This window comes from Phaenicophaeus curvirostris, chromosome 12 (genome assembly GCF_032191515.1).
Source record: "Phaenicophaeus curvirostris isolate KB17595 chromosome 12, BPBGC_Pcur_1.0, whole genome shotgun sequence".
NCBI lineage: Eukaryota > Metazoa > Chordata > Aves > Cuculiformes > Cuculidae > Phaenicophaeus > Phaenicophaeus curvirostris.
In genome coordinates, this window is record NC_091403.1 from 14,740,100 (window position 1) to 14,760,575 (window position 20,476).

A 20,476-nucleotide genomic window follows, 5' to 3' on the forward strand; every position below is an offset into this window, starting at 1 on the left:
TGGTAATCTGTAATGTGACTCCAATCAATTTGCGACTGTTAACACAGTCTCTGATTTCCTCCCTCTCCCCCTCCTCAGCTTTTTTTGTGCCAGATGAATCAGAGGTGTGACGCCTGCACCAGCGCCAGGGAAGCTCCATGCTCAGTTCTCAGAGCTCACAGTGCAGGCGTGACGTAGAAAGAAGGGTAGGGTGCAGTGCCATACATATGGAACAATAAACATATCAGAGAGACAAAATGCGGGTGCTGTTTGTACCTGATATCTGTGTGTCCAGATAAGCTGATTGGTACGGATTTAGTACATAAAGGTATGTTATTTATATGTGCCCATATTCTGTGGCACAGCGGTGTGCTGGTACACAGAGTCTGTGCACTGATGCGGATCACAGATACAATTCTGTATATTTACTTATTTAATGGTGACATCTACAATTAACCCAAAGTCATTCTCCAGAAATATTCCCTCAAGGTAAACATATGGTATCCAGCAACGCAAACTGTCAGAACAAACTAATTTCCCTAATGGTGTTCCAGTGGAAATTAGCACGCTTTTCATAGCAGCAGCAGTAGGAAACTTTGGACTTTAACAGGTCTTCTCCTCCATCCTAGACTCAAGCAATTTATTCGTGACCTTACCATACTGAATCTTTCGTTTTCCAGACATAATGATGTCCTCTGGCAGAATCCCTTTCCCCTCTGGGTGTTACTAATTACTCCCTGCAGATGCTATTATTGGTGCTCATGACAAAATGCAGAAGCAAGGTTGAGGAAGAATCTTGTGCCCCAAACAAGCCAAGTGTTCAGTTTGCAGGTAATCACTGTTACTAAGAACTGACAGATGTTCCTTTACCCATCTTTTAACTTTATATGATGTAGCTCCGCTAGAGTTTAGTATACATCTCAAACAACGCGATGAAAACACTGATGACCTTATTCAGTCTCCTTTTCCCTCTGCCCTTTTTATGAGAGAAGATGGGGTAAGATGGAAAGGATGAGAAAGAGCTTTCTTCTGCTTAAAAAGCGACTTTGCAGCTCATGACTCGTCCAAAGACACAACCATTGGCAGTCCTGAATGCCAAAGTCTTACATTATATCATAAAGCACTTGCAACAGACACCTGCAAAACTTTCCCCAATCTGCACCTCAGGGGCATTATGGCCCTCGGAGCAGACTGTAAACCTGCCCATGCCACAAGGACCAACTGCTGCCTTTGCAAGGGGGAAGAACTTACTGCTTCGCTTCCTATATTCTTACAAGGACTTACAAACATACAACAAATGGATGTCATCATTTTATTTCACCTCTGAATTCACGCTAATATGCTAATTCATACAGCAAATTTTGCAGTAAATACCAAGTTCAAAATTAGTCATCCTGGTAATAATTCTGACATTTGGTGTTTGACCAAAAGTCTTCAGCAAAAGATGCACACAAACAGAACGGAAATTTTATTTTTTATGAAGAGATTAGTAAGTAAAATTATTAAAAATAATGTTAAGTACTTACAGTGTTTCATTAAACACTATTTAATTTTGCTTTACTGGTTATAGCCAAAACCTTTGTTATGAAAAAGCAAAGCTGGGAGCACTGATTGTGAAAGGAGAAGAGTCACCACAAAGTAACCATGGGTTGTCATCTACCAAACTGTTTGTACTAAATTTGGCTGAACTTTGTGGATTCCTAATTTGTAACCCCAAATAAATTCGCTGTGGCCTGCTACAGGCTTCTACTGGCATAACATGGTACTCCCTCAGTGAGGATCTCTGCACCTAAGGAGTCGGCCACTGCACATTGACTCATGGTTCTTTCAAACTGGCAATCCAGGGCACAGGCCCTCAGGTCTAAATATGTCTCTGTCCCACCAAGTCATGGGAAGGAGTAACGGAGATGAGCGATGAGCGGCACTGACAACACTGATCGTAGCGGGGCTGTTCTTGATGCCCTCATTCCAGACACAGAGAGGGTTTTTACCACATGAATGCACCGTATGATCCGTGTCCAGTAAACCCACACAGGCAAACTAACAGACACGGTGCGTGCCTGACAGGTCTCATCTTTTAAAGGGGAGGTTGTGCAGAATCTCACCATTCTCCTGTCCTCCAGCACCTTTGCTCCAACATGCTGCATATATCCCAAAGGAATAATGCTCTGATGCAATAAAAGAGATGATGAAGTGGAGCAGTACTCTGTAAGAATAAGGGCAGAAAACTCCAGCTTTGTGGTTTTGCCTCTAGGAAACCAAGTGAAAACAAATACAAATAAAAATTGCATTAAAAGAATTGGATTTTGCATACTAAAACTCTGCAAACCTGAGCTGGATTTCTGTCAGTGAGCACTGTTAATTCCCCTCACCACCAGAGAATAGTTTTCAAGTTTGCTCTAAAAATATGTCCAATATCAGTCAGTTATGTGCAATTAAAAAAATCCACTCCTAAGGTTCAAGCAACCTAAATATGGGCATTAAAAAAGGAAAGAGAACTCAATAAAGAGAGCAAGCAAGAGTAAGCACCCTCTGCCCTGCTTCCCATAAATCAGTGGAGCACTGTTGCTGGCAAAGAAATTGAGACTAACTTTATAACGCTTGAATATCTGCCTGGTTTAGTATTTAGGCTTTAACTGCAGAGCACTTTAGTGTCAGTGAGGCAATGAATACAGCATCACATAATGAAATGTATTCACAAGGAAAGTAGTGTGGAGAGTAAAAAAGATGATCATCAACCTCTGAACAAGAGTTTTTTATACAGTCAGCACTTTTCACCTAACAAAATATCACAAAACACATTAAACCAGGAGGGACCACTCCAAAAATAGGAGATTGGATTTAGACTGGATAAACCAATTCCTACATAATTTTCTTGGGACATTTTATCCAACAAGATGGCGCATCGCACCTGAGAGGACAGCCTCCCACAGGAAGCCTGCAACAGAGTGCAAGCAACATAGCCACGCACACTTTAAACACCACGGTGGAGGTGGGCGTTCAGGTAGATGGGATGGGTGAGCAGGGCTTGGCCAGCCCCAGCAGTCTGCGGCGTAAGGGCAAGATGTGAAAACAAGCTCCTAATTGTGTTCACAGTGGAACTGGGGAGATTGTTTATGTAGCCAATGCTTCAGGTGGAAATGAAAACATCTGCAATACATGGGTAGGGATTAGTTAATGGGAAGATACACTATCAAGGCAGGTCAATCATGCCTGTCTCAGTAGGATTACTAATATACATTATGGGGCCAGCCAAATAACTGAGTCCTCTTTAGTTAAGGCAATTTAAATCTGGAATAGGGCCACTTCAGATTCACTCAGGTGAGGCAAGGAACAAACTCTCAGAAAATTTTAAACTTAACTCTGGGGAAGCTATCAAGAGTAAAACATTTGTGGGGCTCAAATAATCAACTTTGATCACAAATCACAATTAACTGTCTCAAAAGATAAAACGCCCCCAGCATAATGTGAATTATTTCAAGTCAGTGGAAAGTATTTACATGCCTGAGAAGTTTGGACTTGGTACATGTGCTCTTCATGAGGTACTCAACAAGCTACTTGTGTCCAAACTGTAGGACAGAAGCCAGCCAAGTATATTGAAATACTATAATCGCAGTTCTTGAGTATGACTGGTAAAGACAAAAGAAGTTTTCCTCTGTTTGGTTTGGGTTTTGGTTTGTTTTTTTTTTATTTAAATGGACATCTAAATTGGAGTTCTCCCTGCAGTAAAGGAAAGGTTTTAACACATTATGTGCAGTTCCATCATTTCCTCTCCCAAATCTGGGCAGAACAGATCAGTGGCTAAAAGGAGCCTAAGCCATTTGGAAATAGGCAGAAGCATTTCAACGCAGTACAGGCTACTTCAGAGTGAGTATTCAGACCCGGCAATGACAATTCTACACCAGCTATTTTATGGGAGTATCTTTGTCTGGAAATTAGAGATGGTTTCTGTTCCATCCACGTAGCCTGAGTGGTACAGTCCAAGATTTACCTTGTAGAACAGTTGTGACCACCTGATTTTTTTGCAATAATAAATAGGGGCTCTGGCTGATAGTGAACAGTTCTGCCAAAAGGACATCAGCAAATGCAGGAAATAACAAGTATCACTTATACTTTTAGCCTCTACGACATCCTCTGCAAGAAGATCCACAGTTTAATTATGAATACAAAGGTTCTTTATTTGTTTGCCTGAAATCCACTGCCCAATTTTTAATTGGGAAACTTCTTATACTGTGATAAATAGGTATCAGGCATTTCTTCATCCCCTTTCCCCATGGTGTAAGAGACCTCTCACATATCTACCCTCCATGACCCTTTTTCTAAGCAAAATCATCACACTTTTATTCTCGTTTTATGGGAGACATTTCACAATTTAATTACGCATTCTCTGAAAAGCACTACCTTTGTCTTTAAACCTGCTGTGCAATCATTTAATTGGTTGCCCCTTGTTCCCATGTTATTAGAAATAGTAAATAACCATTCCAGCCACTCATGTTCTATGCACCATGCACAGTTCCATCTCTATCGTGTCCTCCTTAGCCATCTGTTTTCTGAGCTGTGTTCTAGCTTATTGAGTCTCTTTTTGTACAGAAGCTATTCCATATAAAAGATTATCTTCGCCACCATTTGCTACTTCCATTATATCCTTTGTAAGCAGGAATCAGCCAAACTGTACGCAGTAGTGTGAAATTTAGATATATTGTAGGTTTATACAATACTAGAAAAACGTTTTTTCCATCCTATTTTGTTCTCTTCCTGACCATTCTAACTATTCTATCTGCGTTTGTTTGTTTTTTGACTGCTGCCAAGTACTCGTTTGAGTTTTTCAGAAAACTACCCACTGTGATTGCCTGATCTCTTTCCTTGCATGGCAGGAATTAAATCAGAACTCACCTTGTGTGTGTTTACTTAACATTATCTTCCTGTTGTCTATCACTCTGCATTTTTGAACGCTGAATGTCAACCTACTCAGTCATTCAGAAACACAAACCTCTCCCCACGTTTGCTACTAGCTTTATATTGGACAATCCCAATAGTATTGCATAATTTGCAAGCCTTCTTTTAGCATTCTTCGAGAGCTGTACTATACAACTATGGACAATGTCCACGCACAGTCCGAAACCTAAGCTTCCCCACCACACACACTGTCTGCAGTCACTGGCATGGTTACTAGCAGAGACCTGCATCTTTGAAAAGCTCCCAAGTAAGTTCAGGACATCAGTGCATGCCTGAACTCTTGTTCTCACTGACTGTATGGATTGAGTCCAGGAGGAGTTAAATGCGCTGTATGCAGCAGGAATCCTCAGCTGGTCTCTTGCTAAGAGCACTGAAGCCACAGAAGCAGCTAAGTGGATGGAAAATACGCAGGTATGGGGCTGACGATGCCTAATGCCTCTGGCTGACCTTGGTTCTGAGCTGCATGATACTGTGCAAAAGGATCAAAGCAAAAAAAGAAAGCATCTAAAAATGAAGATATATTATGGCATTAAATGAATAACACTCAATGTCAACTTTAAGCTAATGGGGCTTGCAATATCTCTTCTGAAAAGCTGGTAAATAACCTGGCCATCATACACAGGCAGATAAACAGATCTCCCCTTCAAACTTCCCCAGGTTTTCCTAGAACAAAAGACCTAAAGCAACAGAGTCCAAGATCTGCTGAAATTTCTGTTACTCTTCATCATAAGAAAAGACACCAGGATTTTCCATTTATACATGTCCGATAATAAAGGATAAAGTCTTTTCCTTTGACAGTATAGTTAAAGAGAGATAATAAAATTAAAAACTAACCTGTGACTTCAATCCAATACTTAGGTGGTTTTAATGAAGGAAGTTTGCAATTTGAACTACCAGGAGAGTCAGCTACCAACCCTTTCATGCAGAGATCTGCAGATAATGTGGATAAAGGTAAATAAATTTAGGATCTTAATAGATGAAGAGACACTGCTACTGGCAAGCAGTTTATTCCTCTGCAAAATTCAAATCAAATAACTTGGTATCAGCAGAGTATTGAGCTCTTCTGATTCCAAATGAGGCTACAGAAATGGAAATACAACTTAGCATAACCACATTGCCAATTAAGGATAAAAACAGGAAACAAAGGCAGAGTCATTCGGGCTTTCTATATGAAGTTGGTTCCTTTGGACCCACTTACAAAAACTTTGGAGTTATTCGGGTAAATAAAGCTGCAGCAGAGCCCAGAAGTAAAATGAAATCCAAGAAGAAAGAGGATGAGACTTAAGATTTGCTCACAGTTCTTACCAAATTATAGACCCTGTACGTGACTGAATAAGTTCCTATTAGTAGAGGCAGTCATTGAGACAAACTCTGTTCTTGTATATGTGGGACAATCCTACCGAACTCAGCAGTTGTGTCCAGGTAAACCTGGGCTGACAAAGTAGAATTTGAGCTGTCACAGACAATTTCTGGAGCTTGTAGAGAATGAGCAAACAAAGCTAAATAGAAGTAGTTCATAAAAAGGTTGAAAAATTCCATTGAATTCAAAGAAAGGGAAGTAGTTTCCACAACTGAAGGAAACCCACTGAGTCTTTTGCATCCAATGACCTTGTTAAATACCCTGGTACAATAGCTCACTTGCTCAAAAGCATACAACAAATGCCCTGAAGTGAGAGAAGCCCCTTCATTACGGCTCATGCAGACAGGCACTGACATGAACACGGTCAGGGTTTAGGAAAACACAGGCTCCTGAACACAGGGGCTGCGGGTGCTCCAGCAGAAATGTCTAACTGGTCAATAGGAGCTCCAGGGGGAGAACACCAACAAACCTAATAGGCAGCAAGAATCAATAGGGGAGCGGCTTAGGCTGAAAGCCTGGGAATACACAGGTAGCCTCCTCATAATGATCTTCCCTGTTGGGATCTGAATGCAGGATATCTTTTCCTGTAATACAGCAGAGCCAGAAGAGTCCGTTTGTGAGTTGCTGCTAAATACTGGTTTTAGCCCACATCTAGTTTCTTTGCACCGAGGTGATGTTCATTGTTTCCCAGTCTGCACGTAGCAGAGCCATCTCAGAAGTGGGTCAACTTTTCAGAAAGGCACCTGCAGTTTAACAAAGATGCAGCACAATCTGGGTGGCCTGCAATGCTTACGAAGGGTGCTGTTCCAAAACCTCTGACGACCTGTGCTCTTTGTCCCCAGAAAACTTCCTACAGGTGCTTTGAAATGGATCACATAGCCACGTCACCAAGCTTGACCTGAAGCAATGGTTTGTGAAGGTAAAACGGCTCTGTCTGCCAGCAGATTTGCCAGTCACTGCTGATAGAAATGGGGTTTGTGATGTACATACTGATCCACAGGGAGCTGGACTGAGACCAAAGTCATTTCATGAAGGCCACTGCACAGCCAAGAGAAGATAATTTTCAATCTGCACTGACCTGGCCTGGATCAAACCTAAGCGCCTAGGGACACAAAACTTTATAGTCTGTTATTAGTCCCAATGGCCTACAAAAATATAAAAAGTACAGCCATTTTACGCACATAAATATGTACTCTTGTATGCATAGAGGAGTGGGCGAGAAAATTCAGAGGTCATCAATGACAAGGGATATCAAGATGCAATTCGGAGGTAGCTATACCTCTCATTTTTTAAACTTATTTTAGCAGATTTTCCAATATCCTTGTCTTTCACTTTACCTCTGGACCTACAGGTCACATCGATATCTGTTATCCGAGAGACTGCATTTCCTTCTTGCTGACTTTGACAAAACGATCTTCTCAAAACTCTTCAGAATACTTTGAAACTGCCAGGTCTTTTTGCTGTTTCTTCAGCTGAATCCCACTACTCTCTTTGTATCCAAGTAAGGACTTTCCCTCTGGCACTGCTTCGTGGATTCCCAGTGCAAGTCCTCCTGGGTTGGTTTTGCCTTGCCATTGTCTATGTCTCTTCTGAGGAATTAGTCATGGCTACAGTGGGATAGTCCTAAATATCATAAAATGAAGTCTACGAGAACTTCTGAATAACAGAGGGGGAAACAAAGCAATAACCAACAAGCGATAAAGAGTTCAAAGGCTGGAAGCAAGGGAATCTATTTCTTCCACGTCATGACTTAATAGTCAATCTCTGTTTAGGGAAAATCCCTTCCTTCTTAGGGAATGAGATGCATGGTACTTTTAACCTGGTTATGCAAGGAGGGGATTGTGTGAATTAGAGGTCCATGAGTGCATCTGAGTGTCCTTTGCCAGCTACAGTGTCATAGGAGATCTGACAGAGAGATGGAGATACCACAGTGGGGTAGGAAAGGCCAGGAGACTAAGGACAGAAATCGGTGGAAAACAAGGCTCTTTTAGATGCACTACTTACAGGACAACTTGTTTTACTTTTATTATTAATTAATAATTCACTCACTCCCAGCTACAGCCTATCCTCAAACCCACCTGCACGGTACAGATGCCTTTTGTGCACCCACTGCCATGGCTGCCAGCCATTCAAAATGGTTTTGAGACATGAGATTATGAATAAGGATAGAAAACCAGTGAGAAGAAAATGAATCTTCCTTGTGCATCTGGGTAATTCATGAAAAGAGACTGGGCAAACTGTTTCTGTAGCCTGTAATACTCCAGTTAATTGGACAACTGCTGTGCCAGAAAACCTTCTCCCCACCTACAGCAAGGAAAATTTATACTGGTGGTTGGTAACAAGAATATCTTGATAAAATGGTTGAATTTATTTTATACCTATAAATGAAAAGAGCTCTTAACAAAGGGGGGTAACTGATATACTCACTAAATCAAGATAAAAGGACACAGGCTCTATTGAAGTTTTTTCCCCTCATCTTTTCTTTTTAAACCTTTTGATGAGGTGCCCTGTTGCTGTAAATGAGCTTTCACTGAAGTACTTTTGGAATTATCGCAGAGAGAAACGGATCATTTAAATGAGTTAAAGCTCCCCAAACAGATCCACTATCTCCAACCTTAAATTATTTTTTTATGTTAAGAATTTTGTGAAATTCATAAAATAGCCAAACCAGGGGCTTATAAGACAAAGAAGTCTCATTCATTTTTTCTTGCTTCCTTCTGAACTGGTGAAGAATGCTACTTTTAGAAGAAAGATGAAAGTAAATATGTAGAGGAGAGGGAATGTTCTGATAATTTTGTATTTATCAACCTTGAATGTTTAGAAAACACCTACAGGCAATGATTCTTCAAATTCCTCCAAACCTACCTGGGATCTCGGTCCTTCAGGGAAAATTCAATTGAATATAAGGTGTTCTCTTCTGTTTACTTTTTTTTTCTTTTAAACAACAGAGAGAATTTTAAAGGTGTAGGACAAGACAGCAGGCTTCAGGGTTTTTTATTATAGAGGGAAAGATTGTTTTTTCCCTCCTGTATGTTTTCATCAGGGAAAAAGAGACATTGTATGCACCAGAGGGAAGTCTGTCATGGCTGGAATACTCAACAGACTGGACCTGGAAGTTCCTTATGACCTCTATAGGTAACACAGAATTATGTTTCTCCTCATTTTTATAAAAGGGTACATTGGTTGTTTGACTCATTAAGTGGGCATGGGGCTGGCCTGAGGCTGCGTGTGTGGGTGTTTCTACTGACCGCAAGATCACCCATTACGCGGTGTGTTATATGTTTGCTATGGAGTTTAATAGGTTTAGAGCACTGTAATAAACATTTATTTTTACTAAGCGCTGCAGTTACTGTTTGTTGTGTGTTTCAGGGGCTGGCTTTAACTCTGATATGCAGGCGTGTACATGCAAAACTTGGAAGCAATTTGTATCCCTGTGGTAGAGAAAGCATTATGTTGAGAAACTGGCAGAGCAGATAAAATTATGGACTTAATAGACCCAGAGTAAGCTTGTCTTTAAGGCCTTAAGTGTATAGATTCCCATTAAGCTCAGCCAGAGATACATATACATAAGTACTTATATAATGACGTATTTGAAAGGCATTATTGTATTGTATTTCTAAAATGCAATTTTGATGCAACATCAACAGAAGATGGAAATGGCTATAGATGCACAGCACTGGGATATATCTTGGAAAGTCTTAGGGAATCCAAGAGACATTGCAAAAGCTGAAAAACCTTCTAGTAAAAGGTCATCACTCCTATAGCTCCCCTACTTTCCCGTACTGCAATTGGCTTGTATGGGACCTACCAGTACAGTCAAGGAATAGAAGAATGTCAAAATGAATTCTTTCATTTAGGTGATGAATCGCTGGCTTTGCTTGCCAGCATGCAGGGTTCAATAAAAGCAGACAGGTCTTCAAAAAATTGTGGCATAAATAGATGAACTCTTTAAAGTAATATAAGTTCTGTCATCTAGATGTGAAATATAGAACTACTTGCCCGCTGAAGTAAAAGCTGACCGCACATTCCATAGATAAGTGTTGAAGTTTTCTCAGAGTGTCTTGGGCTGAGAAATGTTTTAACTACTTATCTCCTTGCCACAACAGACAGGATGATAGCATTTGAAGTCAAATCCATTTTTCAAAGGAAAGAAACAAAGCACCCATAAAGAGACAAAGGTATAGTACTGGGTGAGGTCTCCAGATAGCTGCTGTTTTCAAGAAAGTTGCAATTAGCTGTGCAATGGAGAAGCTGAACTTAGTTGTATTTCAATAGCATTTATAATGATTTCAAGAACTAGAATGCTGATAGGTACATGCAGGAGGCTGGTTTCAAGATTTCCTTGGGAGACAGGAGGTCAGGATTCCTGTGATCTCCTGTCATATTTAATTCATATCCTCTGGCCTTCTTCATCACACTTATTGAATTACAGGAATAAAATCCAATAAACCAAAAACAAAAGAAAAGAGGACAGGGCAAATTCTGATTTCTTTATACATGCCTACTTCACAACTGAATTCTGTGTATTTGCAAGAGCATCTTAAATCAGAATTTGGAAGCAGGGGGAGGTACAACACTTTTCACCACCCCCATAATTGCATCCAAGTAATTTATTGTAAGGAGCGAGTATTTGCATGTGGAGTAAGGATCCAATTTCTACCAATTAAGAATCTCCCTGTATGCTTTTTGAGGCTAATCTTTGTGTACTCCCAGTGCATGTTTATCAGATTCCTTCTTGCCACAAATGAGATGGTGGTAGAACGGCTTTTCAAAATCATTCTTCAGAAAAGCATCACTAGGAATTCATCACAAGTGCTAACAGGCAAACCTCAAATATGTTAAAAACACCAGTTTCAGGTAAGTGCCCCATTGCCATGCCTATAACGATGATTCCCTGCAATCATCTTAATTAAATTGATACATTTACCCGCTCTTCACAAGAGAGATTCAATAAGACCTGGTTTCCAGCAGCCTGCAGTGCAGACTCTACTGCTGGAGTGGATGGGCAGCAGTTCAAGACACGCTCTCTGATTTGGGGGAAGAAGATTTCGTTGTGTCTTCTCTGCTCCGATTATTCTCATTTCATTGTTCTCTATGCTGCCTCCAAGAACTGGGCTGGTTGGGTTTAACTGTGCATCACTCAGATTTCTCAGTTACCTCTTCAGTCAAATCTCACTCAGTGTCTGTGCTGTGGTTTAGACACCCATACAGTTAAAATAGTGCAGTTCTCTAGTTCTCAGAACCTCATCCAAATTACCTATACTAGTACCCAATAACACCTTTACAAAAGTGTAATCTGTTTTTAGCTAAGTATTTGCAAATCTGATTGTTGAATCTGACCCAAAATATTCACCAAAAAAGGAAGAAGCTATAAAACATTTTAAAACTCTATCCAAAACTGCAAGGTCACCAATATTTTGCTTTGGCATTTGAATTTTTGGAAATGTCACAGCTAATAAATAATGTATTATTTTCTAAGCTACATGGTACATTTTTATTTTAAAACTTGAATCTGCTTAACTTCCAAAAATTAAGCGCTCAGCTCATGTACTTGTCAACCTATGAGAGGGCTGCCTTTCCACTTAATATGTTTAATAAAGGTGACCAGATGCTTTGTGTTTTTAATGACTTGTTCTGCATCCCAACAAAATGTCCCTGTTTTGGCTGCAATTGCAGATGATTCATTCTGAAACGCAGCCCAGCTGCCCTGACACAGCCGAGGCAGGGCACAGTTGAAAAACAAGCCATCTGTGCAGAAGTGGGCTGGAGGAGTGCTTTGTCAGGAAAAGACTGTCAATTCTTGATCACTATGTTTTCTAGGCATCCAGTAACCCAAAAGTCCTTTGGGTCTAACCTCTCTGCCTTTGCACCTAGATTTTGCAGTTATATCCCATATCCCATCATATCCTCTTCCTTCCCTCCTTCCTCAGCAACCCTTCAGCCTGCTCTGCTGTATAAGATTGTGTCTAGGTCAAATGTAAAATCTAAGGTGTTGATCCCACTTTTCATTCTTTCCAATTATATGGCAAAATTCCTGACCCTGTAGGTGCATCAGCCAAGCCTCATGCTAGAAAAAGCAAGAGGGATTCATTGATGGCTTTTCCGAATAATTAGTTCTGCCCAGTTCTGTATTAGCATCACTCTATTGTCAGTGCTGCCAGAAGAGAGATCCTGCATTAAAGGGCAAAATTCTACCCTCAGGCAAAGCTCCCCATTGCCTCAGCCAGAGGCACGCATGCACATTTGAAGGCAAAGTGTGGTCTTGAGTGTGACACCAAGATAAGCCACTTCAAGACTTGAGAGGGTTCTGGCCTCACAGCATCTTCCGCACGACCTGCAGGCTGCCTCGTGAAGCAGTGTGGAGACCTCCTCCCTGCCCAGAGGATGGAGTGTAGAGCCAGAGCTGCCTGGCAGGATGCTGCCATTCCCTGGTATGAAGGAAAGCTTCCTGTCAACTTTTCTTTACAGTCTATGTTCTCTAGCATTTGAAAGAACCATTGCAACTCAAGTCATCTGGCATGCATATGAGTGACAAATATGCTTCAGAGGCAATAAATTAGCAATTTCAAGGCTTTACTTCCCCTCATGGACTAATTGCCAGACATTATAGTATATTACGAGAGAGCAATGATACTAATGCCTAAATATGCTTCAGTGATTACAGAGCTATCCTCAATAACCAAGCTGTTTAAATGTCAATGCAAGAAAGCTCTTTATTGTGAGATAAAACATATTTCGAAGCAATGCAATAGGAACTTCCCAGGCTTCATGCCTGCAATAATACTGTCTTGGAGGAATATGTATTAATACTGCCTCGAAGCAATATGTATTGGAAAAACTATGCTTTTTAAAAATCTACACAGTAAAGGGGCCCAAAATATTTTTGTGCCGCAAGCTTGAACATCATTCCCCATAAGAAAGAGGATCTTGGTATCTTGGGTTTTATGTACTTGTTACTAGCATGCTGTTGCCTTCATTCTTTCCTGCACTTTATATTAATACTTGTGTATCACCACCGTACAGAGAAGATAAATTCTTGTTTTCTGTTAGTGTGAGTGGGGAATCAAACCTCAAATCCTCTTTCTTCATCTTTTTATACCTCCAAGTACTTGTGCCTTGCACAGATGCTTTTGACAGGTCTACTCCTTACACCTAAATAAATCTGTTTACAACTGGCATTGAGAGAACCCCTGGAAATTAGATGGAAGCTCCAACTTTCAGGCTCAGCTGTTGACATGTAGCAGAAAATAAAAGTGTCTTTAAGCCATAACTCCAGTTCCACAGTGTTGGACATGGCGGCTGGTGATCACAAGCTCAGATGTGGATTTAAAAGGGAGGGAGGCTAAAAGGGCTTTAGCATCCCACTAATTTCATAATACAACTCCCACACTACAGATCTTGTCACACAGTGGTGCAGCCTTCCCTGCAGATGACAGCAGCGCACGCCCCTGCAGATCACTGCAACGTGTTTTCAAGGAAACCCTAAACACTACAGTGGTTTCTAATGGTAGGATGTGGCTGCTCTGCTGTCCAGATCCAAGACACTATTCCTCTCCCGTTGGTTCTAAAGTGACCTGGTAAAATGTCCACCATGTTTCACAAATGCAAATCAAAAGAGGTACAACGTGGTCAAAGATCATGTTCCCTAGTGTTTGGAGACATTTGTTCATCTCATTTTGAAGTTTCAATTTAAAACAATAGAGGGTAAAACTCATCTAGGAGGCTGCAAGTTTCAACTGGCTGCTAAATGTCAGTGGGAGCTGTAAAAGTATTGGGAATCCCTTTGAATGTGAAGCTTGGTTTCTAGTAAACTTAGTAATTATAACTAATAATTAATACCACAAATTACAGAAAGACAAGTGCTAATGAAGTTGTGGTGGAATTCTCCTTGAAAACATGTTTCTTAAACATAGCCTGCAGATCTCTTCCATGGTGTGCTGCTGAAGGAAAGAGGTGGTTCATTGAAAGACCAGGAAACTTGCTAGCAGGAGCTCCATTAGGCCCAGCTGTAGCAGGACTGGACACTTGGATCCATGTCCCCATACTTTCTGCTGCAACCTGGAAATGCTTAATTCTGACTTTTTCTTGTTTCATCTTGGCTGATTTCTTAAGCCATTTTACATCTCATCTATAAAATGTAATGCTTGTTTACTTTGGAATGTCTGAAGCTCCCTCTGAAGCTCAGGTAAGACACCTGCCATATATGCTCAGAAAAGACATAAATTGCTCTATCATTTGTAACATTTTAAAAGGTCTACATCTATTAAAATCAGAATGTGACTGACAAAGAAGATGCTGAAAGGCCATGAGAATTCTTTTTCTGCTCTTCGAGGCAGACAATAATCTGACATCTTTTTTGTTATGCCTTGACTTAGAATATATGTTGGGAAACCATGTCTTTATCCTTATAACAGTAATAAACTTAGACTACTAATGCTAAGTAAATAATCAGAAGTAATAATTCAACATTCCTCAAAGGAGAATTACGTGGACTTACAATGGAATAGGGAAAAACTACCTGCATTTGGCCACTTTTTTTTGCAAATACTATTTGAAACCAGATTAAAATCCTCTCTATTTTTTGCAGGCACCTTGTGAAATGCCCCATTATTCTCAACTCTCACTTACCATATATCCCGGTGCACACGTACACTTCCCTGTGATGCTGTCACAATCCGCACCGTTCTCGCAAGGGCAGGTCAGCTGGCAGCCTTCGCCGTAGTATCCAGGGGGACAGGTTTCATTGCAGTAGAGTCCAGCCCAGCCAGCTTTGCAGCTACATTCTCCAGACAAGGGATGACAGCTAATGAAGACAGACAGACACCTCTGAAGTTTATGCTTTTCCATTCTGAAATCAATGTGACTTGGATCACTGACATAAAGCACAACACTATTAATCTACACCATTGCATGACATATACATGCCATAGTATTTGGCTGTAAAACAGTCTGTTAAAATAACAGAATGGTTTGGGTTGGAAGAGACCTTAAAGCCTATCCAGTTCCAACCCCCACTGCCATGGGCAGGGACACCTCCCACTGGATCAGGTTGCTCACAGGTCCATCCAACCTGGCCTTGAAAACCTCCAGGGATGGGCTAGCCACGACTGCTCTGGGCAACCTGGGCCAGGGCCTCCCCATCCTCATGGGAAAACATTTCAGTTAGAAGAAATTCCAGTGGATGGAGGAATGAAATCAGGAGAGTTGCAAAGATAAAACACAAGTCCTGTGGCACAGTACTTCACTTCTATTCTCTTGTAATTTGTCTTTTATAAGTGAGTGCCATCTCAGCAGAACTTCACAGCCAGGAGAGCTAGAAAGGAAAGTGCTTTGGAAGTGAAACATCTCCTTGGAAAAAGAGTTTTGCAGGGAATACTCAGCCACAGTGAACAGAACTGATCACTACCTGAAGCCTTTTATTCAGGGCAGGAGTCAACAGGAGCCCTGGGACTAAATCACAGCTGTGCAGGGAAATGAGTCGAGTTCCTTTATGCTGAATAATAAGCATTGCTGCCCAAGAACTAATCCTCTGGTTTTCATTTCTATTCAGACAATTCCACGCCATTGTGAGAGCACACAGAGAAAAAGGTAGAAAGGAGCATCACGCCCAAAAGACTGGACAATGCCTGGACCCTCTGCATCTGGGAGGTGGAAGACTTACCACTCTGTTCCTCCTGCTATTAAGCAGTTTATCTTTATTCACCATTTTCTCTCCTTTGAACAGAAAGAGCATCTCCCTACTTTCCTTAGGGCACTAACTTCCCACAGTGGGAGAGCTGTGGCTGGGACTGTGGCTGGGAAAGAAGGGGAAGGCTGGAGATGGGTTAAGTCCTGGTTTGAAGAGATGGAGGTTTCTGGGGGATAGGAAGGAAGAGCACAGGGAGATGTCTAGTTGACACCTAGATGAGGTGATCAAAGGAGAGCGCAGGGGATGGAGAGGGAACCTCAACCTTGGAAAAGGGCCCCATGTTGTCAGGCCAGCCGGGAATATAAGGCTTCACTCAAGAGCTCAGCCCACTCTGAGGCCTCTGCCCTGCCAGACTGCCCCATAACAGCACCACTCAGCCCTTCGTGAGACAGGTGAGAAACAATATTGCTGCAAATCAGATTTTATTGTTCTCAGAACAAGGAAGAATAGAGTTCTGCAAGGTGGCACTGCTCTGTGGACTTGTCTCCTGTTTTTTTTGCCTCACAGGAACTATTTATTGTCCTTTACGATTATTTATTGCTATAGTTTAATATTGCAGACATGACTGAATGAGTTTCTTTACACCTATAAAATTAATACCGTATATGTTAATTTTCAAGGTAACCTCATAAAACGTGATTTGCAAGTATGTTTCTGGCAATTGCTGCAGTAGGAGAGGTTAGTCACATACTGTTGTGACTAAGAATGATAAAGTTTTGTGAGTGTCATATGTTCCATCATAAATAGTGTTTTACTGACTAATTAAAACAATTCATCAGCTTAACAAACTACTATCCATGAAATTCTTCTGACAAAGCAGTCCCTGAAATTATGGTTGTTCACAAAGCACCTCTTAACATTCAGATGAAAATAATAAAGGCTTGTTTCCCCCCACCCCCCCAGGATCTATTAATCATTACCTAATAGAAGCAGAAAGCTAAACATTAAAGAAATATTTTAAAGTGGATTTTTTGTTTCCCCATTTTCACTCCTGCTGCACGTATCATATACTTCCATAAGAACTGCATCTGTTGGCTAAATTAAATCTTTCAAATGTAATATATGATCATGGCAGTTTGAATCAGTCTATGACAATTCAACTGAAAATACTATACTCAGTAAGAATTACTACTCCAAGGTTGACTCCTTCATCAAAATGGACAGCTTTTTTTTGCATGGGATGCAGGCTATACATTAAAGACTAAAAATCCTCCTAACATGCACTAAAATAAGAAACAAGAACTAAACAGGCTTTGCAGAACAGAATGCGGGAGACGGGGCTTGGACTCCAAAACAAGGTCCAGTAGAAGGGTAAGAACATACTCTGTCCCCCTAAAGCCTTGTCCACTCCTTCGCAAGGCCATGAGCTAGGAAAAGCCCACTGCAGCTGTTTGGGTCACAGCTTCCATATAACCTTCTCATTGAAGAAAGAACTATGCCATTATCAGCCTGAGCATAACAGAAGTTTGTTTTTCTCCTAGGCCAGGGACTTGTAGCCCTCTAGTGCTTTGAAATGCTTATCTTTTGCTGCCTTACAGAGTGCTGGCACTGTAGCATTAGGAAAAAAACTCCACATTAAATTCCAGAGTTACGGTATGCATAACAATAGTTCTGGGTAGGTAGCAGTGGGTGGTGAATAGACTGTACAACAGGGGAAGGGAAACCTCCTTGACAGCAGCAGAATCAATTTTTCCAAAGCTTTTGGCAAGCCAAACATTAACACGACCCCTAGTGCTATGGTAGCAGAACAAGCAGAGGGACCTCAAACCTACCTAGCCAGGTGTGAATGAGGGAGCTGGCTGTGCCTGGCCAGGGGACTTGTCTCAGACACAAAAAATACAAGACCCCAAGTCAAAACCACTTGTTTGACAATTAAGGTGCCCTGATGCACTGCTAACTTGAAGATGGCTGAGATTTAGATGTTTAATCAAAATTCAGAAGACAGCTGTTCTCTTCCCAATCCTGCCAGTGAATCTTGGCTACATAACTTACTCTTTCTGCCTTGATTTTTCCCAGTTGTAAAATGATGCCTTTCTTCCTTTGGAAACTTAAGATCTGCAGCCGATATCAGTAAGTAATACAAAGATTTTATTAATAACTGTTTTTTCTCTTCTGGTGTATATGAACTACTGCAGTAATTAAAGTCATCAGAGTTACATCCTAAAAAAACTGCAGCTCGTGATGTAGAAGTATGTATGCACATCTGTGTGAGTTAAGAAAGCTTCTCTCATACTGGCATTCTGTAAAAGTTCGTTCTGTTCGAACTATGTCCCTAGACATGTACCAATAGCCAGGAAATCTGTCTGTCTTCCATCCAATCCTCTATGCATCTGGACTGCCCAGTGAACTAAACGCTAGCTGCGCCAAAGTTGAAAAGTTTGAGGGCAGAAGTGTTAAGGCAAAGAATAGGAAATAAAATTAACTAAAATTAACCACTAATAAACTAAAATAAGAAACACAACAATTCCTCTAGAGAAAGATCACTGAATGGTTGGGTAAGAGAACACAAGGCCTCCAAACGGATCCCAGAAGGCAAACCCACTAGCATCTACTTTCTGATCACTTACTGTGAGCAGGAAGGGAGTTCAGTGGTGTTTACATTAGTATTTTGAATCTCAACAACTTCTATTTCTTCAAATCCCTTACATAACAGGAAGAATAGTGTAGAAAACCCAGAGTGAATGCAAGCAGCCAAGCGTTCCTCTGGCTCTCAGCCAAACAGAGGTGGAAACTGGAAGCTGTCCACAGCCCCCAGCATGGCATGAGAAGGAAGCTGTTCCACAGCTCTTGCTGCAGTTTGGATGCTACTGTATGAGCCCTGCTTTTGAGCCTCATTTACAGCACTAAAAGATTTATTTATTTATTTATTTATTTTTATTTACTAGCTGAACTGAAAAACAGAAAGGAATTTTTGACCTTTAAACTTTTTATGCATCTAGTTTCGATGAAATCTGAGGAAATAAGGTAATTTAACTTTCTTAAGGCAAATCAGGAGAAGAAATGCCTTAGAAAGCACAATCTGTTCCAAACTTTGAATCTGTTCTCCACACAGATCTCTTTCAGTCAAAACAACTTCCCAGTTAATTTACTGACTTTCTGTTTATACACTAGCACCAGTCATCCCATCTTAATTAACAACAGCCTATTATTTTATGTCTTTTGGTGGCCATACTACGTTCAGACTCCTTCACTAAAATGCCCTTAATGAGACTGCAGGGCCACTACTTCAGCTCACCACATCTTCAGATCCAGCCTCCCTCAAGTGCCTCACTGACTCGGGTCATGGCAAAACTTGTTGTAAGCTCCACGGGGTTTGGTCATTCCAAACTTTTCAGCGTTGAGGCAATAATTAGCCTCTAGAGACTAATTGTCTCTATGTCATGGAGACTAATAGTCTCCATGTCATTTGACTTCAGCATGGTAGGAAAGTGTCAAGGCTTAAGAGGTATCTTCCTTCCCTTCTCTGACCTGAGAAAGACATTACTGTAAGATTGCAACTCCACATGCTGGCCCCCAACCTGTGTTCAAGAAGATATTCATTTCCCTCTCAGCTTTTCTGAAGGGCAAGCCAGGATTATGCCTTTTTTACTATTGTAGACTGGCTCAACATCAGCCTTTTGTGCAGGGGAATTTTTCACAGGTGTACCCTTTCTTGTGGAAGGACAGTCCAAGTCACCAGCGCATTCCAAATACCTAACTCTGGGGTTGTTCGCAAGTCCTGTACAAAGTGCCTTTCAGTGTGCTTTGATGCAGAAATTATTCAATGATGTTCTTCAGCCATTGCTATACAGGAAATTAGACTAGATGATCACACTAGTCTCTTCAGACATTAAAATAGATAGATCTATGAAAACAGAAAAGCTGATTGTGTATTTCTTAATGTTCCTCCCCAACTTGCTCCTCAAAGCCCCCAGAACCTTCTGTTCCAGCCAGCTCCTCAATAACCAGATCAAATGAGTCAAAACCACTGACAGAAATAAGTAAGTTTCCCTCACCTGCTTTCAAGTGTTTATATAATTATCCTACACACTCAGGTATCACAACACTTTAAAGTGTTTCTGGGGAAAATAGATGGTTGTCAGTAAATGAATCACTTTGGAAGACCAAAGTATCAATAATGATGAAAATTCCAGGGAGGAATGGGAGGAGGTGGGTAGGAAGAGAAGTATGTTGTATGGGACTGGCTAAGCATTCAGTAAAAAGTTTTGTTCAGGATATGGAGTGCCTTTGGGGAAGGTCATTTTCCATCAGCTCTGACACTTCTTGGCTCAGACATCGACAGTGCTCTGAGGAGTGCATTGAAAAGTGGAACACTGAAACACCATGGATGAATGAGAGAACATTTACAGATCTACAGCTTGCTGATATCTCTTTGTTCCATAACAGCAGTGATAAGATGTAGGAGAACAGGAGATTTTATCAGTGGAGAGACTAGACTAATTTATTAAGGAAATGGAGATACCATCTTGGCAGATGCTGCACGTGAAGCTGAT

At 41.0% G+C, this 20,476-nt stretch overlaps 1 protein-coding gene across 7 annotated transcripts in view; it reads right to left on the minus strand.

The window, feature by feature from the left end:
- Nucleotides 1-20,476, minus strand: part of MEGF11 (multiple EGF like domains 11) — a 221,703-nt gene that overhangs the window by 67,879 nt on the left and 133,348 nt on the right. For all 7 annotated transcript variants that reach the window (XM_069866561.1, XM_069866557.1, XM_069866560.1 and 4 more), the window contains one exon: nt 14,924-15,098. In XM_069866561.1, the coding sequence (XP_069722662.1) occupies nt 14,924-15,098 (175 nt within the window). The remainder of the gene's footprint in view (nt 1-14,923; nt 15,099-20,476) is intronic.